This window comes from Teleopsis dalmanni, chromosome 1, assembly GCF_002237135.1.
Source record: "Teleopsis dalmanni isolate 2A chromosome 1, ASM223713v2, whole genome shotgun sequence".
NCBI classification, from domain to species: Eukaryota; Metazoa; Arthropoda; class Insecta; order Diptera; family Diopsidae; genus Teleopsis; species Teleopsis dalmanni.
The window spans coordinates 43,140,354-43,165,092 of record NC_051846.1 but is presented as its reverse complement, the minus strand read 5'-3'; the positions used below and the strand labels follow the sequence as shown (position 1 = coordinate 43,165,092).

The 24,739-nt window shown below is 25.6% G+C and overlaps 1 protein-coding gene across 1 annotated transcript in view; it reads left to right on the top strand.

Moving 5' to 3' along the window:
* Positions 1 to 321: 321 nt before the first annotated feature.
* Positions 322 to 24,739, top strand: part of LOC119672411 (homeodomain-interacting protein kinase 2) — a 78,227-nt gene continuing 53,809 nt past the window's right edge. The window contains exon 1 of the mRNA XM_038083452.1: positions 322 to 1,160. Coding sequence (XP_037939380.1) covers positions 410 to 1,160 — 751 coding nt within the window. The 5' untranslated portion in view covers positions 322 to 409. The remainder of the gene's footprint in view (positions 1,161 to 24,739) is intronic.

Here is a 24,739-nt window from a genome sequence, read left to right as displayed (position 1 = left end):
TTAACTTTAATAAAATAAATATTAAAGAAATATTAATAAATTAAAACATATGTATTTATTTACATAGTAAATACATAAGAAAAAAAAAAATTACGAATGACGCATGAAAAAATTGCCGTAGACTCTAGACAAAATAATCAAAATGAAACACCAATAAAAAAAACGACAAAATTATTAAAAATAAATCCCACAAACTGTTATAATACGAGAAGAAATACAGGCAATAGCAACAGTAGAAAATTTTGCATTATCAATTTGAAACAAAAAAGTAACTAATTAAAATAAATCGTCTTAAACTCCAAAACAAAAACAAAAAAAAAAACAAAAAAAATAAAAATAAAAAAAAAAAATTAAACTTGCAATAAAATTGCAAAGAATTTTTGCATATTAATTGCTTCTGTGAATACAAATGAAAACGTCGCATTCAAACGCGTCCAATTTCGACTATTCCAGTCGCCCTGTTTACGAGGGTGAACAACGCGCGCAACAACTACAGCAACAACAACATCAACTGCAACATTACGAAGAACAAAATCAGTATCATCATAATCAACAACAGCAGCAAAGAAGCCATCAACGAATTGTTGCTGAGCACGATAATCGACAGCAACATACATCGGCAATTATATATCATAAGCCTGATACTACTGCTGTTTATTTAAAACAAACATCGTCTAGCATTTCTTCTGAAGCAGCAGTGACAGCAGCAATTAATGAACAGCAGCAACAACAACAACAATCGCACCAGCAGTTTGTTAATAACTCATTAATTGCAACTGCTGATAACAAAAGTGATACAAAAGTGCATGGTGGTGTCATTTATATTGAGGACAGTAATAACGATCATCATCATCATCAACAGCAGCATCAACAACAACAACAGCAACAGCAGCAACAGCATCAACAACAACAACATCAACAAGATATCGATAATAATAATTGCTATACAAAACAACAACAACCGTCGCATCAAGATTCTCATATAAATATTAATGAAACAAGTGTAGTTGTTTCGAATACAACAAAAGATACTTCTGCTATACGTTACACAATTACTAAATATCAGCCGCAACAACAACAACAGGCGCAGCAACAACCATCACAGCAACAACAACAGCAGCAATTGCAGAAATCTTCAAGTAAACGTAAAAGAGAAAAAGGTGAGTTATCAATATTTTTTAATATACTTATATAGGTAGTGACCCCACAAAAAAAAACAAATATTTTATTATATATTGGTTTAATGATGCGATAGATAGATAATAGATAGATAGATAATGTCAATTATAGAAATGAGTATTATAGTTACTGATCAATGACATAACTTCTTACTGATATTTTCTATTTTTTTCTTCTTATTTGGCTTGGCACTACAGTCCAGTGTGAACTTTGGCCTCCCTTATTTTTTTTGTTTATTTATTGAATTAAAAAGAAAGATAAATAATATATTTTAATATAAAATTTATGATTTGTTAAAAATATGAAATAACTGACTTTTCTGAAATGTATTTTCAAATCAAATTAATTAGAAAGAAATAATATAAAATTAATCAAAAATAATAAAAATAAATAATATAAAATAAAAATATTATAAACTAAAAATAATATAAAATTAATATAATATAAAATTAACTTAATATAAAATAAAAATAATATGAGATGAAAATAATATACGAAAAATAATATAAAACAAAAAAACAATAAAAATATAAAATAACTCAGAATATAAAAAAAGATGTAACAAAAAAAAATTAATATAAAAAATATGTAAAAAATAAAATTAAAAAAAAAACAAATATAAAAAGAAAATAAATATAATATAAAAGGAATATAAGAATAATATAAAAATAATATGAAAGTAAAATAAAATGACATTTATGACATGACATTATTTTATTATAAATATTTTATTATATATTTAATATTAATTACTAATTATAATTATTATTATTAATTATAATTATTATTATTAATTATAATTATTATTATTAATTATAATTATTATTATTAATTATAATTATTATTATTATATTTATTATTATTAATTATATTATTATTATTTTTATAATTATTATAATTATAAATTATTATTATTATTATATTATTATTAATTTAATTATTATTATTATAATTATTATTATTAATTATAATCATTATTATTAATTATAATTATTATTATTAATTATAATTATTAATAATTATATAATTATTAATTTATTAATATACATTTATTGATGAATATTAATAATTAATATTAATTATTACAATTATAATTATTAAGTATTATTTATATTATAAATATTTTATAAAATGACTATAAAATAAAAATAAAACAAAAATAAAATCAAATAAAATAAATGTAATAAATAAATATTTATAGAAGATATAAAATAAAAATTAAAACAAAAAAAAAAATAATATGCGAAAGTAATATATAAATATAATATGGAAAAATAATTATTTTAAAAAAATAATATAAATTTGTTAGAAAATAAAAAAAACGACAAAATAAAATCTTAGAAATATAGAATAAAATAAAATAAACAAAACAAACGAGAAAAATAGTATTTTATATTGCAATATCCAGGCTTTGTGGAAGTTTTGCGTAAGAAAAAATTAAATGTATTAAACCAATAATAACAAAATACCAAAAACAATAATATATTACCAAATTCAATAATAAAATACTAATAAAGATATCTTTACGAAACAATTTAAATCAAATTTTAAATTAAATCAGAGTTTTAAAAATAGAACAAAAAGGTTAGTTTCACTTCACCGATGCTTAAATATTTTTTGCAATAAAATTTTTACAAATCCAGAGGGTTTTTTTTAATAAAATATAGTGTAAATTTTTTAGATAGAGTGTAAAGCCTTGCTAGACATTGCTAATTTATTCGATTATAAGTCCTTCAACAAAAAAAAAACTTCTACAAGCTGAAGATTTTGATACTTACAGCATATACACCCAACTCTTTTTTTACACGGTAGATACGTTCCTCAGAAATCCGTGTAAAAAAAAAACCGTGTAAAAAAAATGCCAAGTGTCAAACAAGACAGTAATTTAGAGACCGTACTAGATTAAAAATTTTTTACAAATAATTTTTTTTTTTCAACCGTGTAACTTCAAATCCGTGTAAAAAAGAGTTGGATGTAGTTACTTAACCGATCAGTACGTAATATTGGCTAATACTTTCTTAGTCGCATTACTTGTTCCCTACTTGAATCTTTGATTTTGTAGAGCAAATTTGAACATATTTAAACAAAGTCAGTGTATTTATCAAATATCCACATTTTTTATATAAATTTTTAACTTTTACTACATAATATATATAATAATTATAGATTATAGCTATTCTAATAAATGTTCATTGTTCGATAATGAAAAATCTTATTCAAAAACTGTACCAATCACATACACTTAAAAATGAGTGTTTTTTTGAAAATTGTGAGAAAACAAATTTAAAGCTCCATGATTTCCACACCTGCTTCAGTACAAAAATATATTAGATATCAAATTGAAGTATATTTTATAATGAGCGTTTTTTCATTATTCAGTATCTGGGCCGTATATCTCGATAAATACTTCACTGGACGTTTCCACAGGAAGTACTCTGTATAGAAGATAGATATGTGTTATATAATAAAATAATCCACATTTATTTCTAAAATATTGTGAATAAACTTATGACAGGTGTTTTATATACGTAATAAACTTTTATAAGTACATGTATGTACACATATGTATATATAAAATTATAGAATTTTTTATAACCAAACCTAATCAAAGGCAAACATTATTGGAGAATTTCTAATGCGTAGAAGTCTTAGCATAACAAACATAATTCTTCATAATCTACGCTCTTCTCTCTAGTCTGACCTGTACTTTGCTATTGTAAATATGGGAATAAACAACTTACTCTGGTTTTATTTATACTATATTTTTTGTGAATCCCATAAATGTTTATATATCTGTATGTATAAGTATGTATTTTGTAAAAATTACTTTTTTTTAAACAAAAATTAACATTTATTTTTTTTTTTTGTTTTTGTATATTGCATATTTAATTTATTTTTATTTTGCGCTTTCTTCCATTCCACATAAATAAATTTTGTTGTTGGTGCTTTCTTTTTTTTTTTTGCTATTTTATTTGAATGTTAATTATATTGTTGTTTATGCCCATATACCGCTTACTACCATACCATATACATTATAGGTAGACTCGTGCATGTGTGAATATAATTCCCGGTTTTTGTTATTTACACTTTTTACTTTATTATTTGAATGGGGACCAATAGGGTAGAAGCAAAAGTATAATTCAGAATTCGTAACCATTAAAGGAAATGCTTCTTTTTTCCCTCACAATTTTTAAAGTAGATAGTAGATAGACTTGCTTGAGTGTATATGAATGTGCTTCCATAAAAATATTTTGAAGAGCTGAGCTATACATAAATATTATTTTTTGTGTTTTTTTTTTTTTTGTATTTGCAAAATATTTAAAATAATCATGATATTCTCTGGCGACATTATCACCGTGATAAGAAAGCACACATAAATAATTATATACACTGTAAAAAACTGAAAATAAAGAATAATAAACAATTATTAATTTATTTTATGGGCTCTGTGGTTTATTTGTACTCAAAAGATTATAGCTGTAGTCTGCTGATATTTATACAATTATTGCGTTTATTTTATTTTATATAGAAATTAATAATATAATTATGTTTTCGGAAAGTAGTAGAAAGCAGCAGCAGCGACTGGAATTGATAGGGAATGTGACCACAACCGCGACGGCGCATTCTCAGTCACTGCTACTGCTATCAATATTTTTATTCCATTTTTATATTTTTGCCATATTTGTTTGCGTTCGTTTGTTTTGATATTTTGTATGGTTTTTTTTTATTTTTTTTATATAAATTTTTTTTATTTTTATATATATATTTTTTTTATTTTTTTATATTTTTTTTATATTTTGTTTATTATCTTTTTTTAGTTTTAACCATTTTTTGTGTACTTTTTTATTTGACTGTGGAAAAGTATTGACGATGGCTTGTTGGCTTGTCTGCCCCGCTCTCTTAGGTCTATGGATAACTTTTTTTCGTCAATTAGTTTGCATGTGCTTTGTTGCTCTCCTTAACTTTGACTGCCAACCTCACCTAAATTATTTTGTTTATTGCGCCTTATAAATTTTGTTGTTTGTATTTACTTAGACACGTTTTCAAAATAATAATTTATACATAATGTACTTGTGCTATATACATTGTTGCTATGTTTTTATTTTCATACTATACGTAGTTAAATTCCACTTAGCTTCATTATTATAGTAGATATACAGTAATAAATTTTTATTTTTAGTTTTGTTTTCATTTTAAAGTAAACCCAATTAAGCTATTTGAAATGGAAAATTTTGCGTTGTTATTTATTATTATAATTTTTATTTTTGTAAAATCAAAAACAGTATCCTTGTATTAAGTACTGATAATTTGTAATATTGATAAAAAATGTTTGCCGGTTTTATTGAAAAACTAATAATTGATTTACTTACATATAAATGATTGACTTTTTGTATTTTTCGGGTGAATATATTCCAAAACTACCAAATTTTGGCTAGATATGACATATATTTCCCTAACCTTGCTACTGTTAAACCAAATGGTATAGCCTAAACAAGATCTCTTGGTGCACTCTATCTAAGATGGACTAAATTACCTCACATATTAAAGTAATTGTTGGTAATATGTTTTACATAATAAAAAAAAACAGTTCAAAAAAGTATTTAAATCAATTACTAGAAATGTTTTTATTACTTTCTTCTCGATTTACATTTTCATACAAAAAGTTATCTTGCCAATAAACAGTAAGCTAATGAATTACAATTTTTATTAATTCACTTATAATTGATGACTTACCAGTTTGTTCTATTTGCTTAAATGAATTTTGTGCATGCAAACAGACAGCTATATTCATAAGACAACATCATTGCTGTTGCAAATTTACTGTTTTTTTTTGGACATAGTTTCAGCATTTGCATTGTGGCTTGTTATTCTCTCTTAACTCAAATTACTCAGGTTAAAAAGAATATTAACATCTGTATACATTGTGACCGAAAAGTTTTCGGAGGTTCTCATTTAAAATTCGCGCGCTGTATATTTTTCGATATTTTAAGTTATGTAGTTTGGCAGCACTGTCCTTAATTACTATGCCAAAAATGAGCGCGATCTGTCAGACAGTTCGTTTACGGCAGCTGTTGAAACCAGTTCACCTCAGTAGTGCGTTGCGAAAAAAACAATGGAAAAAAATATTGAACAAAGAGTTTGCATCAAATTTTGTTTTTCGAACGAAATTTCGTGTGCAGAATCGTTGCGAATGCTACAAAAGGCTTATGGGGAATCAGTTTTATCGAAAACTCAAGTTTATGAGTGGTACAAAGCCTTTCAGGACTGTCGTACGACCGTCGAAGACATGCCGCGTTCTGGACGACCTTCGACCTCTACCACCGACGAAAACATTGAAAAGGCAAAGGAAATCGTGTTCAAAAATCCTCATGTGAGTGTTAGAGAGATAGCACGAGAGCTAGGCATCGGTCGTGAGATGGCTCGTTTGATTTTGGTGGACAATTTGTGTATGCGACGTGTCAACGCCCGGCTTGTTCCGATTCACCTCAATTTGTTCAACATTATCAACGATTTTAAGGCCAAACATTCAATAAATACCATCGAACAGCCACCGTATTCACCTGATCTTGCACCGTGTGACTTTTTCCTGTTTCCCAACCTCAAATTACCACTCAGAGGAACGCGTTTTGAATCCATAGAAGACGTAAAACAGAATTCGCAGAGGGAACTCAAAGCCATACCGGAAAGCGCCTATAAAAAATGTTTTGATGATTGGAAAAAACGTTGGCATTTGTGTATCGCTTCTAATGGAGCATATTTTGAAGGAGATAAAAATAAATATTGATGAAGATTAAGAATTTTGCGTTTTATTTAAAATTTCCGGAAGCTTTTCGGTCACAATGTATATATTTTTAATCTTATAATTAAATTGAACAAATACGTCTATTTAAAAGAGCTGATTTAAAAGAAGAAATTTTAGTGCTTTCAATATAAAACAATAAATATTATTCTGCTTATATATTGTAAAGAATAAATAATTTTTTTTCTTTTTTATGCAGCTGTTCTATATAAAAAATATTTGTAATATGAAAAATTATAGTTTTCTTCTGAAAGTCTTTTGCACAAATGCGAGGCGGTTTTTAGTATGCTTATAATTATGAATATTTATAATGATGAAATACATTATATATCAACAATTGTTAAGCATTTCATAATTATGAAAATGTTGTTTTAAACACAACCCCAAGCTAACAAAGAGTAAGAGTGTCCAGATGCACTTATTCGAAAAAGCCTCAACATGAACATGAACATATGTATATATCTTTTATTTCAAATGAAATTAAAAATAGAAGAAAATACTATATAAAGTTTAAATTAATATTTTATAAGAAGCTTTTTGTTGTGTAATTAAAAAATATTATTTGTCGATGTCTTGCGAAAAGAAAAACTGAATTATATTCTCCATATGGCATATCAAGATATACAATTCCTTATATAAGCATATTAATTATTAATTATGGTAATTATAACGATAATTCAATAGAAATATTAGTGGTTTGTATATTAATATAACTCAAATATATGTTTGAATTTGAAACCCTATTTTGAGTTCTATAAAATTCTACGAGTTTTTTTTTAATACTTTAAAGTCGATGTAGGTTAGTATATTTATTTTTTATTAATTAGCACTTTCAACAGTATTCATATTCATAAAAAAATTGTTTTATTAAAATATTTATTATTTTTTCAATCTATTCTCAAGCATCTTATTTTAATAAAAATATATATAATGTGATTTAGTTAAGAACTAGCATTTACATATTATACTATTTTTTAACAGAAAATTTTATTCTAATTTTGCTGTTTTTTGAAATCACTGTTTTCAAAAAATCACTTATATACGTGATACTTTGCCAGAACTGTGTTCGATTAAATGCTCACATTTTCTTCTTTTGAATTGCTTTAGATATTGACTAAGCGCAATCTTGTCAATAGATTTTTATCTGTTTTGTTGTTACCCGAATTTTCTCAATTTCTAATTGTTGATCACGTTGTTTTCATCACAATATGTCAATAATAATAATGTAACGTTAATATTAAATATTTATTAAGAATTTGACTGCTGATTTTTTAAGATAGGTACAAATCTATCGGGTCCAAATATAGCCTATATTTAACAGAGTTGTGTGAATAGTGTTTTATATTTTATAAAATGTATATATTTAGTATAAAATTAATTTATAATTGATTTAAAAAATAAGAGAATATAAAAAAAGAACATAATAAAAAAGAACATAACAGAAAGAACTTAATAAAAAAGAACATAACAGAAAGAACTTAATAAAAAAACATGGTAAAATAAGATTAATAAAAGTATATGATAAAAAAACCACGATAAAACGAAAATGATAAAAAGACTATAACAATAAGAACATGATAAAAAGAACATGGTGAAAAGAATATAATAAAAAGAACAAAATAATAAGAATATAATAAAAAGAACATTATGGAAGTGTTATAGAACTTAAATGAATTAGACTAATTATACTTATAATAGTAAAAATGTCAAAATATATTAAAAGCTTAAATATAAAAAATAAATATGAAAAATAAATATAAAAAATAAATATGAAAAATAAATATAAAATATAAATAAATAAATATCATAAATTAAAAAATTATATATATTAAATAAATTAATAAATAATTTCCTTTTTATATTTGTTTTATAAATTTTTTTATATAAAATTTTAACTAACCGTGTTTCACTACGTCTATTAGTCTAGTTGTCCCTATTAAAAAAATTAAAATATAATTTTTATTATTAAATATTTAGTATTTATAAAATAACATATACTTTTTTTCCTATTTAAATGTAATTTAACATAATACATCCATATATGTAATATATATTTATTTGTAACCAATAATAAGGTTTCCTCAATTGTCTACTGAAATAACTATCACAATTTGCAATATTCTATAAAAAAGAAAATTGAACAAAAGAAAGAGTTTTAATTAAATCCAGTAAAAAATTTAATACTTTTCTTAATCCATTTAAGAACTTAAATATTATTGATTACTACATTGTTGATTACCTTTTTTTATTTTTGCTGCAAATAATTGAGCAATTACGTTTTTATTTTATATATATTTTAAATATTCTTATTAAGTCCTTGTAATGCTTTCACAGTTTTTTTAATATTCATTTAACTAAACTGGTTATATTACTCTTTACAAGCATTTCTAATTAACTTGCTTTAACTACAAAAAATTTAATTAATTTCGTAATTTTAATCTGTAGTTAGATTCAGTCAAAATTACTTTTGAAATTCAAAAAAAAAAAAAAATAATCAATTTACTATATGTCAATTAAACATTAAATTTTTGTTTTTTTTTCGTTAGCTTTCAGACCATGTTAATTGCAAAAACTCGTACTGCATTCTGAATTTTATTATTTCATTAATAAATGTCATTTTAGTGAGGCATTACATACATTCGAAATCTTAAATTTCGGTTTGATAATGATTGCATATCGGTATGAAATTATTTGTTAAACGTAAAATAGAATTATCTCTGCTGCAATAAATAAATGTGCTTACATATTTACGAAATATCTATTTCTAGTCACATGGATAAGTCAAACTTAAAGTTGTGGCTGAAATGAAGAGCTGGACTTCAGTTCAATAGACTATAACAAGGTTTATATATATGTGTATAGGTATTTTATTTCAATGAAATATAATTAAAATTTAATAAATTCTGTTTTTGACTATTTTTATTAAAAATATAAAATTAATTCTAAAATTTTTTTAAAAAATTTTTAAAATTTTAATATATGATTTTAACATATTGCAAATAGAAAATGAAGGTAATATTGAATTTAGGTTAATATCATATGACTCAACTAGCTACATCGAAGAATTATTATTTGTATTGGTTTCTGATTTGCTCTGACTAATGTAGGTTGACCAGTAGAACTATATAGTAGGGAGCAATAATTCCCGATATTCAGTAATTACAGACTGTCAAGTTTTGAACTATTAGGGTCATGTTATGTAGAACGTTCGGGCACGGTAAAATTGACCCTTTAGGGTTATGCCGAAAATGCATGTTATATAGTATTGCCAATTTAGTATTTTTACAATCTTTTGATACTTTTTAGTTGTGTCTAAATTTAAAAGGAAATATAGATATAAGTTAACAATTGTTCTTGGTACAATTGTTATTTTATTTAATTTTTTTGTCTTCTATGAAGACTTTGTACAAAAATTAAACACGAATTGAGTTAAGCTTACTATGAAGCGCTGTAATGAACTAGCTTCGCATTTATTGATTTTTCTGTTCGAGACGTACTTCAGCATAAGAATGCAAAAAGAAATATGATCTTATGCTGACGTAGTGTCTGGAAATTGGTTACATATCGCATTTTTTATTATTAATATTTTACAATTGATATGTTAAATATGTTAAATAATATGTTAAAATAAATATAATAATATTTATTAAAAAATATATTATTCGCTGACACCTTCAATGTTTACGTTGTTAACTTATACTCACTTGTCACCAAAGAAAAACCAGCAAGAAAAAATAATGTTAATAATGCTAATTTTTATTATATTATCTTATAATAATTATTAACAGTACATTTTAAATTATACGCCTTTCCTTAAAATCGGAAAGTTTAATAATGAGATTATTAGCGGTTTATAAAAAGGGCTGTGTTACTTACTGCCATTTTTTCTCCAAAACGTACTGAAATTTGCCCCTAAAAGGCCCTAAAAGGCGCAAATTCTGATCTTTATTACTAAACAACACTGCTTTGCCTTAGTACCGAGGCGCATATACGCCGGCTCGCATGCCGGTACTTGAACCGACATATTGTTTTTTCTCTCAAACTCAATTTTATAATTTGCATTAAAAACAACAACAATTTTATTCATGCCGTACTAGAGACATTCTACATAACATGGCCCTTACTCGTTTTTGGATATTTTTCTTTACTAGATCTCACTACAAAAGATGTTTAGATACTATATTTTACGTAAAATATGAATAACTTAGCTTATCTGTCATATGAAAATAAGGCAGTCTGATGTTCGGACATTTCTGTGTGTATTTTGTTAAGGACCTGTTTACCTTTTGTTAATCTGTAGTAAAATGTAACGTTGACTACTACTATGGTTTCTGGCATTTTTTACGAAAGAAATTCTATTCATACCCTGATCCGTTTTATTCGTAATGTGATATAAGCTATTGTTTTGCATGTTTTTGTTTTTTCTGTTTTTAACTCTACCGATTTCCAGCCTGGCAGACTTAAAAATTGTGTGGCTTATATTGTAGATATATGTCATCTGAGTAAATCAGGAGGTCGCTAAGCTAAGCTTGCTGTATAAACTGAATATAATATATTGACAAAATCCAATTGCTTCGGGCATAACAACTTTTTGATTGATGATGATTCTTTTATTCCTAATAGTTTTGTTGTGTTTCCAAACCGAAAGAAATGGGCGGGCGGTAAGAGATTTGAGTCGAATGAAGAAGTCATTACCGAAACAGACGCGTATTTTGAGAGCTTTGAAAAAACCTATTATTTGGAGGAGCTAAAAGGTTTTTTTTTAAAATATCAATTATGATAATATTAACTATGTGGATTATATACTATTGATATCTGATATTTAACTTGTTTTGCAATAATTCTGAATATAATCTGTGAATCTATTTATTTTGGACATGCTCTATATTCTGTGAAACGAGAATGTTTCAATATTAAAAGGTTTTTTTTAGATACATAATCAAAAAAATTTCCATTGATTCAATTTTGAAATATTCAATTTACCTCTTGCTCAAAAACTACTCGGATTTTGGAAATAAAACACACAAATTAAAAATTTTATTCCAAATTTACTTTATCTCCTTCAAAATATGTTCCTTCTAAAGCGATACATATATGCCACCGCTTACCCCAATCTTTCATACACTTTTCGTAGGCCCATGAAGGTATGGCTTTTAGTTCCTTCAGCGAATTCTCTTTTACCGATTCAATCGACTCAAAATGCTAACTGCGAACGGGCAATTTGAATTTCGGGAACAGAAAAAAGTTGCACGGATCCAGATATGGCGAATATGGTGCCTGAGCGATGACAGTGGTGCCGTGGTTGGTCAAAAAATCGCGTACAACAAGAATTTTCCATAGTAAAAATCGCTAAATGCACTTGAGGTAGTCTCACATTACAGCTGCTGCAAATAAACTAATTGACAGATGGCGCTCAAATTTGTACCATATGTCAAGAAAGGGTGTACCAGCATATTAAAAAAAAAAGGTTACTTAAGGAGTAGTTAACAAAGAACAAAATCCGGATACTTTTTGAGCAGAAGGTAAGTAAATAACGACTAGAGTAGCAATTCTGCTCGGTTTAGCTGAACCCACTTTGTACAAAAACGAATATTTGGGACTAGTAACATTGTACGATTAAATGAGATTTCACTGTATTTACATATTTTTATGTCGATTAAATTGCTCAAGTATCAAAAATTATTTTGAGAAACATGTCAAAAACTATTAAAAACTTGACACTTGTTATGCTTTTATATGGAGCTTTGAGCATTTAAGACACATTCAAATAATATAAATATATATTCAAGGTCAAAGCCAGTGTATAACTTAAATGAAAGCGTTGATGTAGATAACAGAAGCCATAAGTTTTTCATGAAAGTAAATTAGATGAAAGACGAAAAATTAAAATAATAATCAAAATACGGAGCAATGCTGCGAAATACTGTACAAATATACTCTAAATAATTTTTTTCGTAAAAGTAAAGGAAGTAAACTTTTTGCCTGGGTTGTTTTGACTCGTTACTTGTGTGCCAATGCACATAAAACACACCCAAACAAAACCCACAATACCAGCGAGAAGCCACACTAAATCCCACTCAAATTTAGTTGTGCTGTGCTCCTTCTTAATGTCGGTCCAGTTTGTACCTTTTGATGAAAAACGGCGCATGCAAGATAACCCAAGGAACAGGAGAAGGCTCATGAATTCTTGGTCGCGCACCGCATTTTTATGATGCTCTTGCCTGCGTCATTCTTGTTGCGGTGAAGTGTTTCTGGCAAGACTCGTTCTGTAAGATTTATTTGTATGTATATATATTTTAATTTTATTTCTGTATATTTGTGTAGTTTGAAAATTGCAAGCAAAAAAAAAAAACAAAAAATATATACCAAACTCGCTAAAATTGCAAATTTTGTGCTGTGCATAAAATTATGTAGACACTATGTTCTTTGTTGTTGTTGTTGTCGTCGTGTTCTTAACAAACCCTTTAACATTGTATACATTTTTTGTGCAACTAAACTTTCTCTCATAAATCTTTTTTCTGGTTGCTTCTTGTAAAATATTATTAAGAAAATGTACTAAAAAGATCTGAGACTTGAGGTGCCTCAGCATATGAGCATATGTTGCAGAACGAAGTCTTTCGCCTTTGTTGCATTTGCAAGTTGTCTTGGCGTTGCTTAGTGCATTTTTTTGTTTTTGTTTTTGTGCTTAGCTACCTTAGAAAAAGCCCACATATATATATATATATGCTACTTTGTCTTTATAAGTTACGTAGACTGTCGTTTCAATGGTGGACATGGTCTTAAAATGAAATGAATTAAAAATATGCACCAGAAACGAAACATAAACGTCTGAAGTGCCAACAACATTCTTCTTAGCTATCCAATTAAAAAAAATAAAAATCTTATGTTAACTGAATATTTTGCTATAATTTTTATGTTTAAATATAAAAAAATACTATTATAATTTAGAACAGAGTTAAAATTAATTTTTTACTCAACAATTTTCATGCAGCTTCAAAGAGCACTTAGTAAGAATTTTTGCTATTATACTATACCAGTACTTTTAAGACTTCCTTCCGCTTAAGTAACGTCAAAGGTAATTCTTTCCAAAAAAAAGATAGAGTTTTGTTTGATATACTTTTTTTAAACCATAATTATCCAACTCACTTCAGTAGAAAACTATATTCAAAATAAAATTAGGAGATATTTATTTGAGTGTAAAATAAACTATTTGAAAAAAATATTTTTGAGATATTAATAGTACATACATTATCCAACTAAAGATTCTTTTAAGTGCAATCGTTTTAAATATATTATATTCTAATATTCTAAATATTCTAATTTTTCGTTTGAAAGTATAATTTCCTTTTATAAAATAAACTTTTTGATTAAATATTATGGTACAGTAAAAATCACTTATAACGACATCTGATATAAAGACTAACCGGATTTAATGACCAACCGGATTTAATGTCCAACCGGACTTAATGATCGTTTCGTTAGTTAAATTTGGTTTGCCATATAGGTATACCCGCACACAAATTGCAATATTCTATAGTGACATCCATACATCAACAGATCCAGTTATTGCGATCGTATTTTATTTAACTTTGGTTCTGATTAATGGTTTTAACGACCAAACAAAAAATATTTTCTTCTCTTTAGAGTATTTGAAGAAAAATTATTATCTATAGCAAATACTTGACAACTGCGAAACTGCAGATTATATGTATGTATTCAAAAAATAACCATCACATAAAAATTATATATTACTTTTTCTAAGTAAATAATTAGATGAAGATAAGAATATGTAAGATATATAAGATATATAGATACAGAATATATATAAGATATATAAGATGATATATAAAATATATAAGATAGATATATAAAACATATAAGATATAAGATAGATATTTGAGATATATAAGGTATATGAGATATATGAGATATATAAGATATATAAGATGGTATATAAAATATATAAGATGGTATATAAAATATATAAGATAGATATATAAGATATATAAGACATATAAGGTATATAAGATATGTGCGATATATAAGGTATATGAGATATATGAGATGTATGAAATATATGACATATATGAGATATATGAGATATATAAGATATATAAGATATAAAGGTATGATATATAAGATTTATAAGATAGATATATGAGATATATAAGATTTATAAGATAGATATATGAGATATAAGAGATATAAGATATATAAGATAGATATATGAGATATATAACATAGATATAAGATAGATATAAGATAGATATAAGATAGATATATGATAGATATATGAGACATATAAGCTATATAAGATAGATATATGAGATATATAAGATAGATATATGAGATATATAAGATATATAAGACAGATATATAAGACAGATATATAAGATATATAAGACAGATATATGAGATATATAAGATATATAAGATATATATAAGATATAATTTATAGATATAAAACCTGTAGATATATGTTTTTACTTTTTCATTTACGTGAAAAAATTATATATAATATATTAGTATGTAAATATACATATTTCTAGAAACATTACTATAATTTTAAGTTATTTCATTTATATTTTTACTTATAAGGGATATCGGTTATAACGAACGAATTTAGGTTTCTTTAATGTCGTTATATCCGGTTTCGACTATATTCGAATTACTACAAATTATTACAGCTTCTAGAATTTTTATATATTTACATAATGGTATTTAGCGCTTTTTAGATTGAAATATTTGCAGCATTCTACATTAGTGTCATTCGTTTTGCTTCACAATTGTATTCCATATGATCAGATTGGTGGGGTGTAATAAATAGCTCTGCATAAGAAAAGTTTGTTACGCATAGGAAATTTAGATCTTGGATTTACAATCAGCAATTTTTTTTTGTTTTCAAACTGGTTTTTTATTTTTTGCTTCTATTCATTCCTTTCCCATAAATCTTTTATTTAAAAGCACTCATTATAATGGTATTTCCAGCAGAAACTTACTAATGGTCGAACACACAAACACACAAATTTAAATTTTATTCTAAATTTATTTTATCTCCTTCAAAATATGCTCTTTCTGAAGCGATACACTTATGCCAACGCTTAACCCAATCTTCCATACACTTTTCGTAGGCCCGTGAAGGTATGGCTTTTAGTTCCTTCAGCGAATTCTTTTTTACCGATTCAATCGATTCAAAACGTTTACCACGAAGGGCCAATTTGAGTTTCGGGAACAGGAAAAAGTCGCACGGGTCCAGATCTGGCAAATATGATGCCTGAGCGATGACAGTGGTGCCGTGTTTGGTCAAAAAATCGCGTACAACAAGAATTTTCCAATCGCTAAATGCACTTGAGGTAGTCTTACATTAGCAGCTGCTTTAAACAAACTATTTTACAGATGGTGCTCAAATTTGTACCATATGTCAAGAAAGGCAGTACCAACATAACAAAAAAAAAAATTTCTTTGAAAAAGATCTATTACTTTATGAGTAGTTAACAAACAACAAAATCCGGATACTTTTTGAGCATAAGGTATTTCTACCAAAAAGTGACGAATTTTTCAACAATAATTTTTTATGTTTTGTGTTCATTGTCCATTGGGTTTGAGTACTTTATTTTCAAACTTTTAATAAGTGTATCATAATCAAAATTAATCGAAAGTGATGTGTTGTTTTGTTTAGTATAACGCATCAAAGGTAGAGCATAAAATTCTTATTGAAAAACTTAGTTGTACATATGTAATTAATATATTAAGTGTTTATATTGCTTTTGTTACACACTTTTTTTAATATTTTCCATTGGCCATAAAAAACATCCTTTATTGCAATCAAGCTTTTATCAAACAATCTATGAATGCTATTACTAAATAACATTCTATGATAAAATTAAATTATCGATACGAGTGCACGTACACTTTGACACTTAATTAAAAAGGCGACCTTGTTCACTATTATTTTTAACGTGTAAAGAGATGGTACACTGAAAGAAAGCAATACATTACTGAATACTCGGTTTAATTGAATTTTCTGCAACAATAATCAACAACATAAATAGCTTTCACTGAATGCTCATAAATTGTATCCACATAATAATGCATTTAATAATAATTGTAACTACGTATTTTATGTTACGCAGTTAGAAAAATTCTATCATAACAAATAAAAGTACACAAGTAAATAAGTACAATGTAACCAAATTAACACACGATGGCTCGGTACAAGTCTACAAATGCCTAAAGTGGTTTATAAAGTATCTATAAGACTGACTGACTAACTGATTTAGTGATTGTCAGTGACATAATCACAGCAATGTTAGCAACGAGTTAAAGCATATTTGAGTATATAAATGAATTTTAAAAAAAAAATATGAAAATAAACTTAAATTTCATGCACGACATCACGCATTTTGATATATATATTTATATATTATAATTATATAGCATAAATAGATACAAAATTATTTTTCTTTGAGTGCAGACCCATGTGGCCCATGCGTCCCTTGTACGACTACGCGTTTTGCATAATCCTAAAAGGTCTTAATAAAAAGTTTGCAAAAATGTGTGTAAAATAAAAACAGCGACAATATTTTATCAAAATTTATAATTTCTAAGATTTGTGCAAATTTTTTTAATGTAAAAATAACAAAATGTGCTATTATAAAAATATTTTCCACTTAATTCTTCTAGCAATTTGTTATTAGTACACATTTGTTTGAGTGTTGACTTGTTTCTTTCCTCAATGACGTTACCAAGGAGTTTTCTTATACTATTAACGTGATTAAGTTAATTTTAATTTAACTTAAAAGTAATATGAGTATGTACTTGCTTCTCTGCCTTTGATATATAATTAACTTCGTTCTGCTATATGTTTAATATGCAAACATAATTTGTTTCTATTTTTACAACATAATTAAGTAAATATTGTTCCATTAAAAATTTCTTTTATGCATCGTTATGGGTTAATAAGAGAAATTGTGTTATATGTAAATTGTGTTATATATAAATTTATGGTTTAAAATATGAGTAGAGTTATCATAAACAAAGAGTTTATGGAGGGAAGATATTTATTTATTTCTGTGAATGGAAGAATGTGGATTCTATATGACCTCTCTCCTTATGCGTGTGCATGGTGTTAATGGATTTAGATCATTCTAAAAGAAATTCTATAGTTCTTCAATCAGAACTGCTTGCATTTCATCTAAATCTACGTTTTAGAAAGCCTAAGAATGCGATAGAAAACGTCAGCATTATTATGTATTTAGTAGTTATATACTTAGGTAATTATAAAATCTCTTCATTATTGGATCACCATATCCAAGTCAAGATGGTCTATTGCGAATAAAGTAGCACTCGTTTGAATACCTAGTTATAAGAGATTTTACGATAACGAAGTAATAAAAGCTGTGAGCTTGTGAAGGAAGTCGCACTAACTTCTTTTGCAGGATTTAATTAATGAGAAATAATATTTAATAAAGTCATGTAAGCAATAGTTCCCTTGAAACAATAGATAATACAATGCAAATACTTTTTTTTAGTTCAAATTTTATTTGTGTTTTTTTTTTAATTATTTAATGTTATTCTACTGAAGTTAAGATGTTATAATTAGATAATACTGGAATTTATATTAAGAAGAATTAAATGGTTAAATCATAATCTGAAATTTTATTTAAGAAGTAAAAAAACATGGTACTTAGATTAGATTTTTTAGATTTTGCATAACTTATTTTATGTAAACAATTAATCGCGATTTATTATCAGGAAAATGTTTTGGGAGTTGCTTTAGAGCAATTTGCAAAACGCAAATATTTCGGTCGTAGAACACGGATGTTCCAACAAGATTCAGCACAATCTCATAAAGCTCGTGTAAACTAAACATGGTTTAAAAATCATGTTTAACACTTAATTTCGTCACACAATGGCTTTGAAATTCGTCAGAGGCAAATTCAATGGACTATTCTATCTGGACTATTGTTCAAGAATGGGCTAAAATATCGGAAGATCACATTCGTGAAGTATACAACTAATTTTTTAACAATTTGAAGGCCATAGTCAAGGCAAAGGGTGGTAACATCGAGCTAAAGTGAATGTATTCTGAAATTTTGATTATTTCCAAAAATTTTTCTAATATGAATCAAAAAATAATAATTTCACACAAAAAAGATATGGTCACTTGAGTAGGTAACACCTCAATTGCCTTGTATTTTATTTTATTTTGGGTATGTGATATAAAGGTGTTTTCGTAACATACATTGATTCGTGATATATGTACGCCGAATTCACCATTTCATGGTTTAAGAGTAAATGCTTATCTTAATATTGTTAGCTTGTGAACTAATAAATTTATTTTTTTTTCGCAGTACCATAAACAACATTTACCAGAATACACAGTCTATCCCAAGAAAACATACAGTCAAAAACCTCTAACTCGAACATAGTCTATCAAATAGGTCGTATATTATTTGTTAATATTGTCATTTTATGCATAATATGGAATAGACGTACTATGTTGGTAGTGTTGAAAACAGATTTAATTTATAGCTTTTATATCTTTTATATCTTTTTATTGGAATGGGCTCGGAAATAATTATAGTTCTGTTAAAATTATAATATTATTAAATTAAGCAAGTTAATGGAGGCATGAAATAAATTATTTTTATATATCTTTTTTTTAATTTTAACAAAATATATTTACCTATATATATAAGCTATATTTTAGTTTAATTCATGATAACTTAATTTAAATTCATTTGTGTGAGTTAGAGCATAAAAATGATACATTTTTTAAACAAATTTTGCATTGGTAATTTTTTTTTTTAATATTATATTTTTACCAAAATAATTAAATAAAATTTGAAATTCAGTGCAAAATTCGACAAGGCGTTACTGACAGTGTAAATTGAAATTGATTAGTTCTGTCGCACGCAACTTGAATCTATATTTTACACTAATTGAGTAGAAGTGCTAATTGGTAGACTCGTATATACTATGAAAATCGGTTAAGTAGACGCACTGGAAGTGTAATGTGAAGTCTAATTAATGTGGGCTATTTTTTTCTACTTATTATTTTTGATTTTGTTTATTGAGTGGAATTATTTATATTTTTTAATACCATATTATTATTTATGTGTAGAGTCTATATATAGAGTGAAGTATATTCATATATATAAAGCGAAGTTTCAAAAAATTTGCTTAACGTTACAACATAACGGTAGTAGTAAACTACAACAACAAAAATTAATATTATATTATTTTAATTAATTGTATTTTTGGTTGATCATATAGCTGTTTCGAGTATTGCCAAATACCTATCATCAGTGGTCTGGGAAATATTTCTTGTAATTAATTATTCGTAAATAAAATAGTTATATATAACATTAACTGTATAATAACATTAATTGTTTTAAAAAAAATATTTAAATACTTTTTTTCTGTTTATTCCAGGTATGTTTTTTGTAATTTGAAAAAATTACATTTCTGGTGACTTTATCTTTAATATCAGTGACTGTCATAGAAAAGCGTGAGTTTATTTAAATTATAACACAATACTGCAAAATAGGATTTTTAGATTAATGGATTAAATTATTAAAAAAAATAAAGTTAATTGAGCTATCTTTAAAATTGATTTAAAAAAATGAAGGCACAACAACAAATTTCATGGTTGATAACTTTCGAAATCGTGTGAATTCAATTTCAATACTATTTACTGCAATAAAAGCTACGTTTCTGTAAGTAGTTCAGACGCAAAATGAAAAAATAAATAAAATAATGATAAAAAAATGAAAAAAAAATTGAAAAAAAAAATACAAAAAGTATGAAAAGAGGCTAAATAAGTAATGAAAGACCTGTTTTTTTGCTTCTTAATTTTATACAACAAGTCTGTCCATTTGGAGATGTCGGCTGAAGTCAGGTTGGGTATGGGCACACAAATGTCAACTGACGCGGTTGGTTGGACGCATTTGTAGAATAAATATCATATATTTTGTATTTATCATACTTATCATGTTAACGCAACGCGTTCAAAATAATAAAAACATAAAAAACTGAATTTTCTAGATTTTATGAATTTTGTGGTGGTTTGTCTTCTTACTTTGTTTTTAAGCGTCTGCCAGTAACATCCTTGAAATACAATTTGCTTTTGAGTACATTATTGCGACAATAAATCGAATGAAGAAAAATTACTTTAATTTGACTGTTTTGAGGTCAAACTAAATCTTTATCATCAACAGATAAATAAAAAAAAAATATATATATATATATGTACATATGTTTTTATTGTATATATGCTTATTCTACATCTTCGCTCGCGTATTATATTTAAAAATTACACAATCGGTGCTAAAAGTTGCTACAATGACTACTATCGGTTTGCTTGAAATGTATTTATTTTTATTAAAATTCCGTTCTAAAAAGAATACCTATAGCAACAAATGTATATATACAATATAGAAATTGCAGCTAAGAATAACAGTATTAAAACTTGTAATAAATATGCACATATTTTCTTGCTGGCTGGTATTTTATGATTCGCAACAATGATGTCGTAACTCGAGACACCTTTTTAGATTTATAATATAAACAGCAATATGACAGCCAGGTTGACGTCAATTGTAACGCTAAATTACAAAAACTAAACCTTGTGGCGGGTCAGTCGTTAGTCGTCAACACAAATGAACGTAGCGGCGTTTTTTTTTTAGCTAAACAATGCACACCAATTGTACTCAAGATACAAGATACTTTACACATACTACATCTTTGCTTGCTACTAGTGTTAGTGTTAATAAATCTGTAACCAAACAACATGCAACTGATAGTTTCGCATTTTTAATAAAAATTATTTTGTTTTTCTTAAACTTATTTTTAAGATTACCGCAAGTGTTTTAATGAGGACAAAATGTAAAGAAATTAATTAAGCAAAATAGGTTAATGTTGTAAAGTTTCTTCTTTAAGAAAATACAAAAGGGAAAAAACGTTTTTTTATGAAAATTAAGATTTAGATAAGATTTCAGTATACTATACAAGAGCAGTGCAAAAATATGTCAACTGTAGTAATAGTTAAAAGTAAATATACTTTTATTGTTTAGATTAGGATCACTAGAATTAATAATGAGAGGATATTTATGAAACATTGCTGGCAGTTTTTTTTCATTTACTATATATTGTGATCCTTAAAAGATGTATCTTCTTGAGAGGCTTATGTTCTTAAAAGATTTGAGAATATCGCTATATTTTCTTATTAATTGTGTACTAATTCTATAAAGTTTCAATACAACACAGACGTATATTATACATATCTTATCTTTTATACATATCTTTTATACATATCTTTTATACATATCTTTTATACATATCTTTTATACATATCTTTTATACATATCTTTTATACATATCTTTTATACATATCTTTCATACATGTCTTTTATACATATCATCTTTTATACATATATACTATCTTTATACATATCTTTTATACATATCTTTTATACATATCTTTTATACATATCTTTTATACATATCTTTTATACATATCTTTTATACATATCTTTTATACATATCTTTTATACATATCTTTCATACATGTCTTTTATACATATCATCTTTTATACATATGTACATATAATACATATTTTTGAATATACTTTAAAGTTATAATTGTTGTCATATCATACAAAAAAACTGGTAAAGTAACACCATGAATAGATAATAACCCATATATATATATATGGGACAGAAATATGTTGAGGAATAATAAGAGAAAAAAAAATTGAGTAAATGTTTAGCTGTGGTGGTAGTATAAAAACTAATCAGGGATAAGATGAAGGAACCTTAGCGTCATAAACAGATAACTATCAAATTCGTGTGTAAAGTGGGATAGGTAAACAAGTAAAATAGATGTGATATTTATTATATTGGGTTAATACGTTAAAAGTTTTAGCTTAGTAAGTATTTATACCTTGATACCTTGAGGCGGATCAATGAAAGACATATTTCATTCCAAGAGATTTTAGGCACAAACCTGTAATGAGCCTTGTAGCAAATTAAATGTATTTTTGAAGAAAGCATGGGCTTAGTATGAAATGTTCTTAACCCTAGTTGATAATCGACACAATTGCTGTTATACATAAAACATTTAAGTCTGAAATATAAAAAATTGATTTATACTTTAGTGCACTCTAACTTCACTGTATTAAAACTAAACACATCATTTAAAAAAGTCTATATTAAAATTCTTATAACTACAAATATGCAAATTAAAACAATATTGTAATTATATTATACTGCATTCAGATAAATTATTATCAATTATTTTAAATAAAACACACCAATTTTAATAATGAAAATGTGCTCATAAAATGAACGAAGTAAATATTTTAATATTTTTTCAATATTTAACTAATTTATTTAAATGAACTTTGGCATTAAACAATTATTTGATTTCATTTATTCAAATTAGTTGATAATATTTTTTAAGTGATAATTTCTTTTCAGTAATAACTTTAGTATTTATTGTAGTTGAAATTATTGCTTAAAATTAAAAATAAGCACTTTTTATATTGATATTATTATTTCAATATATGTAAAAATCTTAATAGAAAATTTAATTTATTTAATATATTTACCATCATTTTTTATTTTCTTTAATTAACTTTTTTCTTCCTTGTCTTAAATTTCTGTAGGAATTCTCTTGCATCTATTGCTGCACATTACACTGCATTTTAAATTCTAGTAACTCTTGCTTCCAAGAATAAATTGGTAGATAATTGATAATTGCATTCTAAGTATGTTTATGCGTTTGTAATATTGTAGATAAGAGGTTGTATGAGGTTGTATCTTTTACTAAACCAGTTTTCTTATTAAATTTGTTTTATGTATAGGATATTGTTAGAGCGCATAAATACAAATAACGATTTTTACAAAATAAATGATATTGAATTTAAATTAATATTTTTACAAATATTATGTTCTCTATTGTTATGTGAGTTATAATTTTGTAGAACATTGTAATATTTTAATAATAAATATATTTATTTTGTTGCTACTAAAGTGAAAGAATAAGATTATTAAAAATAATACAAATATTAAAAAAAATTACCTACAATATTTTCATTTATTTATTTAATTTCTTCTTAAATATCAAATTTATTTTGTTGGTTTTTGGAATTAAAAATAACATTAAAAATAATAAAAATACAAACAACTTTTTTAACATATTTTATTTGTTTATTTAATTTCTTTATTTTTTTTTTATAATAAAGATTTTCAAGTAAAACGTATTTTATAAAATAATATCTTGCAGTGTCAAAAACTAAAATTGATAATATAATAAATGTATTCTTAAATAAATACTAAAGTTGTGTGTTTTTGTGAAATTAAGCCTAATCAGAGATAATGAAATGTATCACATTTTTTAAGTTGTCTGTTGCAAATTGATTTGAAATTGCATTTTTTCTTCTTTAGTTTAAAGTTTTATAAATAATAATACGCCTTGCTCGACGTCTATGATTTCGAGCAGCTTCTTATACTGGGCATAGGCTGTCTATAAGCCGCTTCCACCTTAAGCGCCGTAACGCTACGTCCAACGCTAAGTTTTATAATAAGTTTATATATATTTGTTAGTGTTATTATTTTATTATATCAGATATTTTTATAATGAATTTTTTTTTTTGTAATTTCTTATTATATATATGAATTTTAATATTCTTTTCTTATTCCTTTTTATATATTTAAAAACATTATCCATGTTTTTATCGTTTGTTTATTGTGCTA